The 12,264-nt window shown below is 39.4% G+C and overlaps 1 protein-coding gene across 2 annotated transcripts in view; it reads left to right on the plus strand.

The window, feature by feature from the left end:
- The first annotated feature begins 4,714 nt into the window (after positions 1–4,714).
- The window catches only part of CHN1 (chimerin 1), a 191,497-nt gene continuing 183,947 nt past the window's right edge, over positions 4,715–12,264 (plus strand). The window contains exons 1-2 of one of the 2 annotated variants that reach the window (XM_004476808.5): positions 4,715–4,952; positions 5,085–5,268. In XM_004476808.5, the coding sequence (XP_004476865.2) occupies positions 5,250–5,268 (19 nt within the window). In that variant the 5' untranslated portion in view covers positions 4,715–4,952; positions 5,085–5,249. The remainder of the gene's footprint in view (positions 4,953–5,084; positions 5,269–12,264) is intronic. The other variant, XM_071216288.1, reaches the window with a different exon arrangement.

Consider the following 12,264-nt stretch of genomic DNA (forward strand, 5'->3'; position numbering starts at 1 on the left):
CCCCGCAGTTTCTACTATGAACATCTTGTGTTAGTGTTACATTTCTTAAAATGATGAGCCAATTTAAAAAATATTATTATTAATTAAAGTCCATAGTTTACATTAGGGCTCATTCTTTGTGTTCTTTAGTTCTATGGGTTTTGGCAAATGTATAATGCCATGGATACCCCATTACAGTACCATATGGAATAGTTTCACTGCCCTGAAAACCTTCTTTTCATTCCCAGGTTGAATTCCAGTTTCCCCTCTGTACACACAACACACACACACACACACACACACACACACACACACTCCTTCTATAAACACATTTCTTTTCATTTTGGAAGTGATGTAACAAGGATTAAGAATTATTTCCTCAGTAATTTGTACTTCAAAATCTGTCTTAACCAGCCAAAAACTGCCTTTTTTTTAAACATAATTTTTTGGGGATTATCTTCTGCTCTATGGCAAGCACTGCATAGGAGAACTGAGAAGGTTTTAAATTCTTTAGGATTCTTACGTACCTTGCAAATTGAGTTTTACTTTATTTCCAAGACCCAATATTACTCCTATGGATATAATTTAGGCACCCTCTGGTGGTCAATAGAACACAATTAATTCTTCTAAACATTAACTTGAATGCTTTCAGCTTAGGGGCCAATTTTATGTTTATATCCTCCCCCCCCCCAATAGTTTTATAGTTAAATCCTTAGGTTCAAGGCAAAGGCTGCCTTAGTTATTTGTATTCATTTGGCTTTTTCCTGTGAAAACTCTATTTATACATCACAAAATGCTATACAAATATCAGGTAAGTTATTAATTCCAAAGCATGAGATAAAAAGAGAGAGGGAAAAAATAAACCCTGATCTGGATTAAATATGTAAAGAAAGTGTCATTAAAACCAGACCAAATCCACTCTAAAAAAATTTACACCATGGAAACAAATATTTCAACTGGTAACATAAATATAGGAGAGTGATTACATCACACATTGTGACTAGCTCAAATAAATAATTTTAACATCCTTAATCGATGTAACTGAGAAATAGAAAATATTTCTATCATATTAGCAGAAATATGCCATATAATTTTTTTCTTCAAAAGTAAACTTTGGCACTATTGTAGGGCTGTGTTAATAGCACGGGTATTCCTAGTGTTTAAAGCTGCGTTGACATGATAAAGTGCTCTAATTTTAACTTGTTATTGTGAGGCAGAAACTGCCTCATTAATTTCTGCTTCATTCAAAACTGAGGAACAAATCAATGTTTAACAATGGGAACAGAACTAAATGAATAACAGAAAGAAAACCCAAAACAGTTGTGATAAGTCATTAGTTTAAAATATAGAACAAATTTTTAAAGGGCTGTTTAAGTTCTGTTTAGTTAACAAAACTTAAATAAAAACAAGAAACTTTTAGTACATTTGCAATGGATTGTTCAGTGCATACTTTTAATTTTAACCCTATTAAATATGAAAAGGTTGTTCTCCACACAATATATATATATATATCATTAGATTAGCATACTGCAGATGAAAAAGCAGTATCAGTGTTTTAGTAAAACATGATATTACATAGTTTTGAAACTGTAAAGTATGACTTAGGCTTACTGTGAGCACTTTAAATATACATTTAAATTAAAGTGCCTTATTTTATCCATAATCCAGTTCATTTAATATTTTAAAATATCATAGAATTACAGATCAACTTAAAAAGGACATTAGAGTTAATCTAGTCTCATCCCTTCATTTTACAAAGGAAGAAGATAAGAACCAGAATCTAACAGCTAGTCAGAAACAGAGCAAACAAATCTGGCTCTTTTAGATGCTTGCGTGTTAAGCACAAAATCTTTGAATGAAAATATAAATGTTTTGACATGGCAATTCATTTTTAGCCCTTTTTAAAATAAACAGTCTAAGGCACCACCCATAATAATCACCTCCAAGTGGTTAACACCCTTCCTTACAAAGAATGTGTAGCCAAAAGGCAATTACTTTATTTCCAGCTAAGTGAGAAAAGTAGCACACATCATTTCTGGTTGGATAATACAATATTATAAAAACCAACAATATTTTCAAGACAGAATTTTTATTAAGCACAGGAATCATTTTGTTAAAGTATCAAACTCTTTGGAAGTCAGTGGAAAGGAACTGCTTGTGGAAAGCAAGATGCTTTAAAGGAAACATGGCAACATTTATGCTGTATTGTCTTAATAGTCCATACAGTCCTAATTACAACTCTCTCTGTGGGTGTGTGTATGTGTGTGTTGGGGATGGGGTTGTTGAGGATTTGTAAAGAGGAAGGGGAAGAGAAGAAGATCCTATTTGAGCCTAAGCTGACTCTGTCACTAGGATTCAGCTGTATTCAGCCATAACTAGTGAAAGTCTGGTTTAGTGACCAAAGCCTGGACATAAAACAGGAGGATGATTTTGAGCACAGGACAATTTCCTTCAAACTCACGGCTAGTGCAACTCCCCAAGGGACAGAGGGAACTACTGACCAGCTGAGTTGTAGCACCAAACTTTGATGCTTTATACCTCTCTAAGTTGCTTAACAAAGAGGAGAGAAACACATTTTTCCTCTTATCCTGATTGGACACAGTTCTGAGTAGAAAGGTATGTAAATAAAGATACTCTGGGACAAAATTAGACATCCCAATTTACAAGAAGACACAAACGTGCAAAATGGCTGAGGTAAATATATTCCCCTGGCTAATCTGCTTTTAAAACTAAATGGATTTTTCTTTTTAAACCCAACTATATACCCTCTAATTTGGTAGGAACGAAAGGGGTGGGGGGGTGGGGAGGGAGGTGACCAGGGAGAAAAACAAAATTCAAAGATTTCCCTACTAGTTCTGTTAAGAAGTAAGTGTATGCATTTGGACAAATCTTTTAACCACTGGAGCCTCAGTTTCCTTATCTGTAAATCATGGGAGTTTGGTCTCTTCCTGTTCAAAATTTCATGATTCTATGTGAAAGAGTAAATACATACTTTTTAAATTACAAAGGCAAAAACTTTCTGAGACTATGAAAGATACCTGGGAGGCAGCCTAGGATCCATAATCTCCCTGAATCGTGTGTAAAAACTTTGGTGTATGTATGTGTATATGCATTTTTCTAGGAAGAAGGACATAATTTTCATTAGAGTCTGAAAGGGATATTTAGTCCCCCAAAAGGTTGAAGACCATTGGTTGAGACAGTGAAACCAGACTTTAGTTACTGAATTATCTGGTTGTAATCTTTATGTGGTTATAGAATCGGTCCACAAAGCTTTTGTGAATTTCATATTTACCTTCATCAGAGTGTATGTAGTTTTTCATGACCAAAAAAGCTGTTGAAAAGAAAGGGCTTAAAGACAAAAATCTAGAGTCATTTTCATTAAAGATTTAAAATTCTGAGAATTGGAAGATTTATTTTGGGTTTGATATCAGTGGCTAAAAGAGTGATTTTACTATATCAGAAAATTTCAAGCATATACCATCTTAAATATGTGCCCATTCATGTTGGGTTATTTTAATTTTTTTTTCCTCTTTGTGTTTCCTAAGTATGGAGTTAACTGACTTCAAACAAAGGCTTGGCTCCTCCTTCCAACCCACTTTTCTTTTTCTTCAGCTTGAGTCTGCTGTGAAATAATGATGATGAATTAACTGTGGTTCTATTGAAGTAGTAATTCTCATTTTTATAACGATTTCTTCCCCAAGATAAATTAAATAGATGATATAAAATATTCCGAAAAGAATTAGTTGAAAATTAGAGGGAAGAGGAAAAGGACATTAGGGAACGTGAGTAACTGAGAACGGGAAGGTGCATGTAAGAGGAAATGAGAACCAAAGGGAAAATGACATGATTAAATACCGAAATAGTCACCAAATCCCTAAGCTGAGAGACAACAAAAAGATTTAAAAAGAAACAACAACAAACAGGGCACAAATATAGCAACTAGAGATTACTGGAGTTTTGAACACCTTAAATGAAAAAAGCCCAAAAACATCTTAAGAGACCTTTCAAGAACATCTTTTGGTTGATAATCTCAAGGCGTTATGTGGCTTCTCATTAATTAAGGCAAAGCGAGACAAGGAGAGTACATCAAAGAAAGAAGGATGCTGTCAGTGATTAGCAGATAAATGCAAAAAGCTCAGGAGAACAATCTTTTGTAGTAAAGAAGCGCCAATCAGTGAGAAACGCGGATCTTTCCTGTGACACTATCAAAGAGGAATAATGTAAAGGAAGAAGATTAGCTTTAAGCATTGGCCTAGTAACAAATTATCTTAGGTAAACCCTGATGCTTTTTCAGCGACTCCTGTTTCCTCATGTATGACAATCTGATCTGACTCCCCGGGGGTTCCTAAATGCAAACAGAAAGAAAAGCAACATTCGGTGCCTCAGTTCAGGTCCAGGCTCCCTGCTTGAGTCCTGCAGCTTCGGGTCACCGGCTCCAGACACTCCGTTAACCCTGAGGGTGCCAGGAATGTATCCTCAAACGACCCCGATCCCCAGATGGCCCCGGCAGGGTCCTTGTAGTCAAGGAGCATCCTGCTGTGACTTCCTCTTTTGAGCTTTTCTCCTCTCTACTCCTCATATCCCATTTACGAAACAGCCTGGGGTTTCAGGTAAAGCGCGCACCCAGCTCCCCCGGCCCCATCCCGGCTCCAGGCGGCCGTCTCTGGGAGGGCCCAGGCGGCTCCTCACAGCGGGGGGAAAGGATGGGCGCGCGCCCCCGCGCAACCGCGCGCGCTCGTTGCTATGGAAACGCACTCGGCTCGGCCACCCGGAGGGGTAAGCGGGAGGAGGTGAAGCGACCGATCTTGTGGGAGACGCTACGCAAGATGGCGTCTGCGAGGCCGCGGGATGCGGAATGAACGCGCCCCGCCGGGGGCACTGCGAGTCTGCTGCTCTTCCCGCCGCCGCCGCCGCCACTGCGGCGCCGCCTCTCCGCCAGCCATAGCGCGGCCGCCAAGCTTCCCGCTTCGCAGGTATCCGCGCCAGCGCGCACGCTCCGCGTAGGACACAGATGGTAGCGACAAGTGCCACCTAGCCGAGGGCTAGCGGGTATCCTCTTGTCTGGGTGCGCTTGACAATAACGGGTGAATAACTTTTTCTTGCAGTAGCCCCTGCGTCCCGGCTCGCAGCCTCCCCGGGCGCCGCGCCCCCACCACGCCCCTCGAACGCCCTACTCCCTCCGAGGTGTGAGCGCGTCGCGCAGATGCGGTGATCTCCGGCCGGCCTGGGAGGGGCGCGTGAACTCGCGGGCGGCGACGAGCGCCTTTACAATGGCTCTGACCCTTTTTGGTAAGTGCACCACTGCAGGTGGGGCCGCGTCCTGGGGACCGGGGGCACTGCGGAGCCGGGCGCCGCGCGCGGTCCCGGGTGCGGGCCGGCACCGCAGAGTTGGGGCTCCCGGGCGCCGGGCTCGCTCCCATGCGCCTCTCCCATTGTTTCCTCTCCTGGCAGGGCCGATGGGCGTGTGCTCCCCTGGCCAGTTCTGGGCTGGGAGGCTCTGGGGTCTGCGTGTTTTGTAAACCTACGACGATTCTCTAAGATGCCAACTTGAGAGTGGAGTTAGGTGGTTGTTTCCAAACCTACCTTCCTCAAGTCGGTAAATAAGGGTCCCAGAAAGTTTATTTATTTTGAATAAGATGTCTGTTTGCACCCCCAGCTTCCCTGGAATTGCTAAACGCATGTGTTGCTTCCTGTTGGATTGTTAGGGGGAATTTTTGGACTTGTATGTTGTTGGAAACAGGAATAAGTGGTGAACTTAATTTAATATTTGTAAACATTGAAAATGTTTGTGTTGACGAATGAGAGCAGACAGAAGAAAGTTACTGGAAGGTAACTGTAAACTCAGGAGTATATCTGAGTATTCATTAAGAAAGAAATGTTATTTCTGTAATTCCTGCCACACTATTGTTTCAGTGGTTAAGATTTCAAGGTGTTTTATTTTGTTTTTAATTTTCAGTGTCTGCAGTGAAAATGGGTTGGGAAGAAAGACTGAAAAGATACATTGTTATGCAAACTATGGTGCATATATACCTTTCTTTAAGAAAACTGAATATGTGAACATTTAGATGTTCAAAGTTTTCAGTTTTTCAAGAAGCAAAGTACAGTGATAAGTAATTGATATCTTCAAGGACAGTCTTAGAAAATTACTCACATATCAAGTTGCCATTTAAGTTTTAATTATGTTATTTGATCTAGAATATTCCGGCATTGATATCACCAGTGGTTATTTATGTAAATAACCTCAGAGTGACTTAAGCTGATGGAATAAGAGTTAATCTTATTTAGAAATTGAAATTAGACCCAAGAGGTAATTTCCCAAGATCAAATCAGCCTCTTGTGGGAAACTGAATCTAGAATACAGTTTGCTGGTGTTCAATCGGGAGTTGTGTTTACTAACCCCAAATACCCACAGTACTAGAAGTGACGTATCTTACTTGGTGTGTGTTCTCCAAAGGTGCTTTAAAAAATGTTTCTTTCTTTGAAGGGAATAATACAAATTCTGCTGTTGTTTTCCAGTATCTTATATCTAATCTCCATTATTTATTTGAAGCTTTTCCTTAAATGTGGACTTTGGGGTACAAAAGTTAAAAATCGTAGAAGGCTTTATTCATATTTTCTTCTTGAAGAAGCATTTATCTTGCACTTCTGTAGCTAATACATAACAGTTCCAGAAGTGAATTTCTCTTTGAAACTGTTTGCTTAAATGCATTTTCATTCCTAAAGATATGTACTGGATTTTCAGGGTTTGTTTTCATAGGTATGGTTTACGAGCCAATCACTTTTAGAATACCTACATTCACAGTGAATAGAAAAGTTGAATTGGGGGAGAGAGTAGTTTGTGATAGTGCTCTTTTAAAAGGATTCCTAAATTATGAATCTTTACTGGAAGTAAGGATGAGGAAAGGAAGAGCACAGAATTAGACCTCTAGAAGCATAAGAAACCACTCCTACCCCTCAGATGTGAATAAAGTATCTTGAAAATTTTTATAGCAACTTGTGGGAAATAGAATTTATTTGACAATGTTCAACTTGGTTACAATTTTTAAGATCATTTTTGTGTTATAAAGCAAAGTACACCTTTGTGCAGAGGCTTTTTTTTTTTTTTTTTTAACGGAAGTCTTGGGAATTGAACTCAGGACTTCGGACGTCCCCAGAGGCTTTTTTAAGTAGTCCTAGAGCAGCGACTGTGGCCGTTCTCTAAAATTCATCTAGGATATCTGTTAAAAATGAGATTCATTTGCCTAAATACCTCCAGAACCTGTATTTCTGAGGGGAGGGGATTTTAAACAGATTCTCCCTGTGATTCTTACGCACACTCAAAGTTTGAGAACCATTGTATTAAAGATAAATACTGGGAGGTTTGCTAAAACTCGTCCAATTCAAAATAGCTTTTTTGTATAAGTTAAAAGAAATACACAAGAAGTAGAAGAAATGGATGTCATTTTAGTTTTTACAGTTATTTAACTAATTGATGTTAGTCAAAAGTACCTCATATCCCTTTATATTTACTCTTAATGACAAACTTAGAATTTTTGGAGGAGCAATGAGATAATGTTTTGTGAGATGGTGGCGAGAAAGAGGTAGGGACATGAAAAACTAGGCAAATGTGACTTAACAATCAAGGTCAAAGCTCAACAGTTTGCTACTTAAAGCTCCCCAGAGTAACCACTGCCAGACCGGCATCTTGTTCCTCTCGTTCTGTTAGTTGCCTTAGGCCACCAATAGAGGCTAGTCTAGTTTTTTACTTTGTATTTTACATTCCCGTTCAGGCTTTTTATAAATGTAAAGAATGTTCTTTTTATAGGAGGTTAATGAAAATCGGCTCAGTTTTAAAAAGCAAGAACCTCTGAAATTACTTAATACAATTTTATGTTTATATACATTTAATTTGTTTTCAGTTGCTGGATTGTAGGAACTCAATAAAATATCTGACAAATTAAGCCGAAGAGTGAACAATGTCTTATCGCTTGTGCTCACTATTATTGCCTTTTGCTGTCTAAAAGGATATTTTAATGCAAATTTCTGTTTTATTCTGAGATGGAATAACTGGACTCTGATCCTTCCTGATTTTACAGTCTCATATGGGAGTTGAAAATGTACATTTTTGAAGGTTCAGGAATTCCTAAGCATTTTTGTTTACTTTTTTAATGAACCTACCTCTCAGTCATCAGCATTGACAAATAAGTTTTAGATTCCCATGTCTTAAAGGTTATCCAGTTACAGTTCACAGTCTGCTGACTCACCTCATTCATTCAACAAAGATCATTAGCAGTGTGTAAGAAAGACATGATCCATGCCTGCATAGATCTTATATTCTCTGGCAAATCAGAGTCTTTTTCAGAGCTATAGTGGCTACACTTATCTAATTCCAGATAGACTTTGTTAGAACTTCCCTGGTAGAAAGCACTTGTTCTCTAGTAATTACTAGGATAAAAGGAAAGTCTCTGGTCATCTAATTCAGGACATTAAGCTGGTGAGCATGAAAGAAAAGAAAGTCCTGATTGACCACACCAGTAGAGTGCTAGTAGGTAGAACTGAGTAAATACGCAGCAGGATTTCTGTCATTTATAGCTAAATGGGCTTGTGGTTTATAGCCCCAACTGATTACAGTTCAGCTGGACTAGCTGAACCTTGAGTAGTAATCTTCTCTATATGGATAGAATTAGCCTTGGCATTGCCCTCCTGCTACCCAGCCTCTCCCCATTACCATTTATTCACCGCTGTTACTGCTGTAGATCACTTCTAATACTTATTGAATCCACTGTAATTTTTTTACCATCCTTCCTCAGACCGTTTTACTGCCATGGAAAACTTTTCCCTATCCTACTGTACTCTACTTCTCTTACTACTTGGATATACTTACCTTTGGCCATGTTTGCAGAGATCCTTCAGAACAGCTAAGTGATTTTCTTATTTCCCACCTGACTCTCCTGAAATTAAAATGTATTTTTAAAAAAACAAGAACATTTTTAGTACGATTTACTTGACCAAAAGCTAATTTTATAGGAAACTCCCATTTGAATACAGTCTCACTGATGTTTTTACTTTTTAGCCATTGCTCATCAGAGAAAATGAGAGGGAATTTCCTAGGCAGCACTGGAGCCCATTGGTGAGGAGTCCAGCTGCCTTTCTCAGAATGTTCCATCTTTCCAGCTGTCATTAAAATTACCATTCTTACTTAAATACTCTTCAGTACTCCCTCTCATTGGTGTCAGAAACTTAATATTTCAACTTTAAAATTTGTCTTTTAATAATATATATATAATCTTATATATATAAGAGATAAAAGAATTATAGTTGTTGTAACTCTATAGTCACCATCTGTGTGAACAGTGTGCAAGGAATGTTGGTGATATAGTCTTTCAAGTCACATCTGTTCCTGCAAATAACCATCCTATAAGCAGCCTAATCTTTGAAGATAAAAGATATTTGTAATTTAACATATTTGTCAAGGCGAGCGTTTCACTTCCTTTTAGATTTTTTTTTTAAGGTTTATTTATTTATTTATTTCTCCCCCCTGCCCCCCATCTACTCTCTGTGTCGGTTCACTGTGTGTTCTTCTGTGTCTGCTTGCATTCTTGTCCCATGGCACCGGGAACTTGTGTCTCTTTTTGTTGCGTCATCTTGATGCGTGAGCTCTCTGTGCATGCGGCACCATTCCTGGGCAGCTTGCACTTTTTTTGTGCCGGGTGGCTCACCTTGCAGGGGGCAGTCCTTGTGCTTGGGGCACCCCTACACGGGGGGCACCCCTGAATGGCACGGCACGCCTTGCATTCAGCAGCACTGCGTGTGGGCTTGCTCACCATATGGGCCAGGAGGCCCTGGGTATCAAACCCTGGACCCCCTATATGGTAGGTGGACACTCTATCAGTTGAGCCACATCGCTTCCCTCCTTTTAGATTAGTGTTTCTCAGTCTAATTATTATTATTATTATCATCCTCCTAAGGAGTCCTTTTAGACATTTTTCCCTAGTTGTCACCCATTCTCATGAAATTTTTATACGTGAAATACACTGTATGTGTATCTGTTTACTGACTATATGTATACTGTGCATTATTGATAAAAAGATTTTTTTTTCACTCCAAAGAGCCAATTATTGCCCCATTGAGAATGCATTTTTACTACTAGGCTAAAACAATCGTAAGAGAATTAACTAGGTAGAAAAATACTGTTTGGCCATGCTTTGTATGTCTTATAATAATAGTTCTGAAGAGTTGAAGTTATGATAAGTAAAACATTTTCATCAGATTGGTTTACTCTAAGAATTAACAGTTCACTACTACCTTGACAGAAGCTGTAACCAAGAGTAACTTGCTGGATTTAGGTGTGTTTAGGTTTTCCCAGAGTCCCTCTAATAATGATATTTAGGTTGGTGCAAAAGGAAGTGTGGTTTCGGATCATGAATTTTAAATCATTGTAACTATGCTCAAACACATCTTTATTAATCAAAATAGGAACCATTACAATCAACACATTTTTGTCTACGAGAAATAAGTTTGCATACTCCCGTAGTGTAAAAATCCGTGCTTCGGGATTCTACGAACTCATGGAAAGCATTTTCTGCATCCTGCTGGCTGTGGAAGTGTTTTCCCTGCAAAAAGTTGTTGAGATGCTTGAAGAAGTGGTAATCGGTTGGCAAGAGATCAGGTGACTATGGCGGATGAGGCAAACCATCATAGCCCAATTCATTCAGCTTTTGAAACGTTTGTTGTACGACGAGTGGTCCGGAGTTGTTAGGAGAATTAGACCCTTTCTGTTGACCAATGCCGACTGCAGCTGTTGCAGTTTTCAGTGCATCTCATTGATTTGCTGAGCTCATACTTCTCAGATGTAATGGTTTTGCTGAGATTCAGAAAGCTGTAGTGGATCAGACCAGCAGCAGACCACCAAACAGTGACCGTGACCTTTTTTTGGTGCAATTTTGACTTTGAGAAGTGCTTTGGAGCTTCTTCTCGGTTCAATCACTGAGCTGGTTATCGCCGGTTGTCGTATAAAAATCCACTTTTGGTCATACGTCATAATCCGATGGAGAAGTGGTTTGTTCTTGTTGCATAGGATAAGAGAAGACGACACTCAAAACAACGATTTTTTTGATTTTCAGTCAGTTCACGAGGCACCCACTTATCGAGGCTTTTCACCTTTCCAATTTCCTTCAAATGCCAAATGGACTATAGAATGGTCAATGTTGAGTTCTTCGGCTACTTATCATGTAGTTTAAGAGGATCAGCTTTCTTGACAGCTCTCAGTTGGTCATTGTCGGGAAATGGATGTGGCTCAACCAGTTGGGCTCCCGCCTACAATGTAGGAAGTCCAGGGTTCAATGCCCAGGGCCTCCTGGTGAGGGCAAGGTGGCCCATGTGGTGAGCTGGCCCATGCAGAGTGCCAGCTCACACTGGAATGCCGCCCTGCGCAGGAGTGCTGTCCAATGCTGAGAGCTGATAGACAAAGATGATGCAACAAGAGACACAGAGGAGAGAAAATAAGATGTAGCAGAGCAGGGAGTTGAGGTGGCGCAAGAGAGTAATCACCACTGTCCCACTCCAGAAGGTCCCAGGGTCAGTTCCCAGAGCCGCCTAATGTGAGAATACAAGCTGACACAGAAGAACACACAGCGAGTGGACACAGAGAGCAGGCAATGGGGGTAACGGGGAGGAGGGAGGAGAAATAAATAAAATAAATCTTTAAAAAAAAATTCGTTGTTGTCAACTTCCGATGGCCAGCCATTACACTCATCTTCAACGCTCTCATGTCCTTTTCAAAACTTGAACCACCACTGCACTGTATGTCCATTAGCAGTTCCTGGGCTGTGTTGTTGATGTTACGAGTTGTCTCCGCTGCTTTACGACCCATTTTGAACCCAAATAAGAAAATTGCTTGAATTTGCTTTTTGTCTAACATCATTTCCATAGTCTACAATAAATATAAACTAAACAGCACGTAATAAGTCATTAGCAAAAAAATATAAAGGGAGAAATGCACATTAAAGTGATGTATATAACACAGCCACATTTATTTAAGAATGTATGCCAATATCAAAAGGCAAATTTCAGCAATGCAAAACTGCAATTACTTTTGCACAAACCTGATAATATCCTTTGATGGGGTAATTGATGTTTATTTATCAGTTTTATAGAAAGTATGAATAACAGCATCTTTAGAAAACTTTTATTTTTATTTATTGGTAGTGTACAACCTAAATGAAATCTCTGAACTTTCTCTGCAAACTCATTTCAAGGCAAGTCCTCAAACATGGCCTTCCATATAAATTAGCAGCCGTAAATTAT

The sequence above is a fragment of the Dasypus novemcinctus genome, chromosome 7 (assembly GCF_030445035.2).
Source record: "Dasypus novemcinctus isolate mDasNov1 chromosome 7, mDasNov1.1.hap2, whole genome shotgun sequence".
In the NCBI taxonomy this organism is placed as follows: Eukaryota; Metazoa; Chordata; class Mammalia; order Cingulata; family Dasypodidae; genus Dasypus; species Dasypus novemcinctus.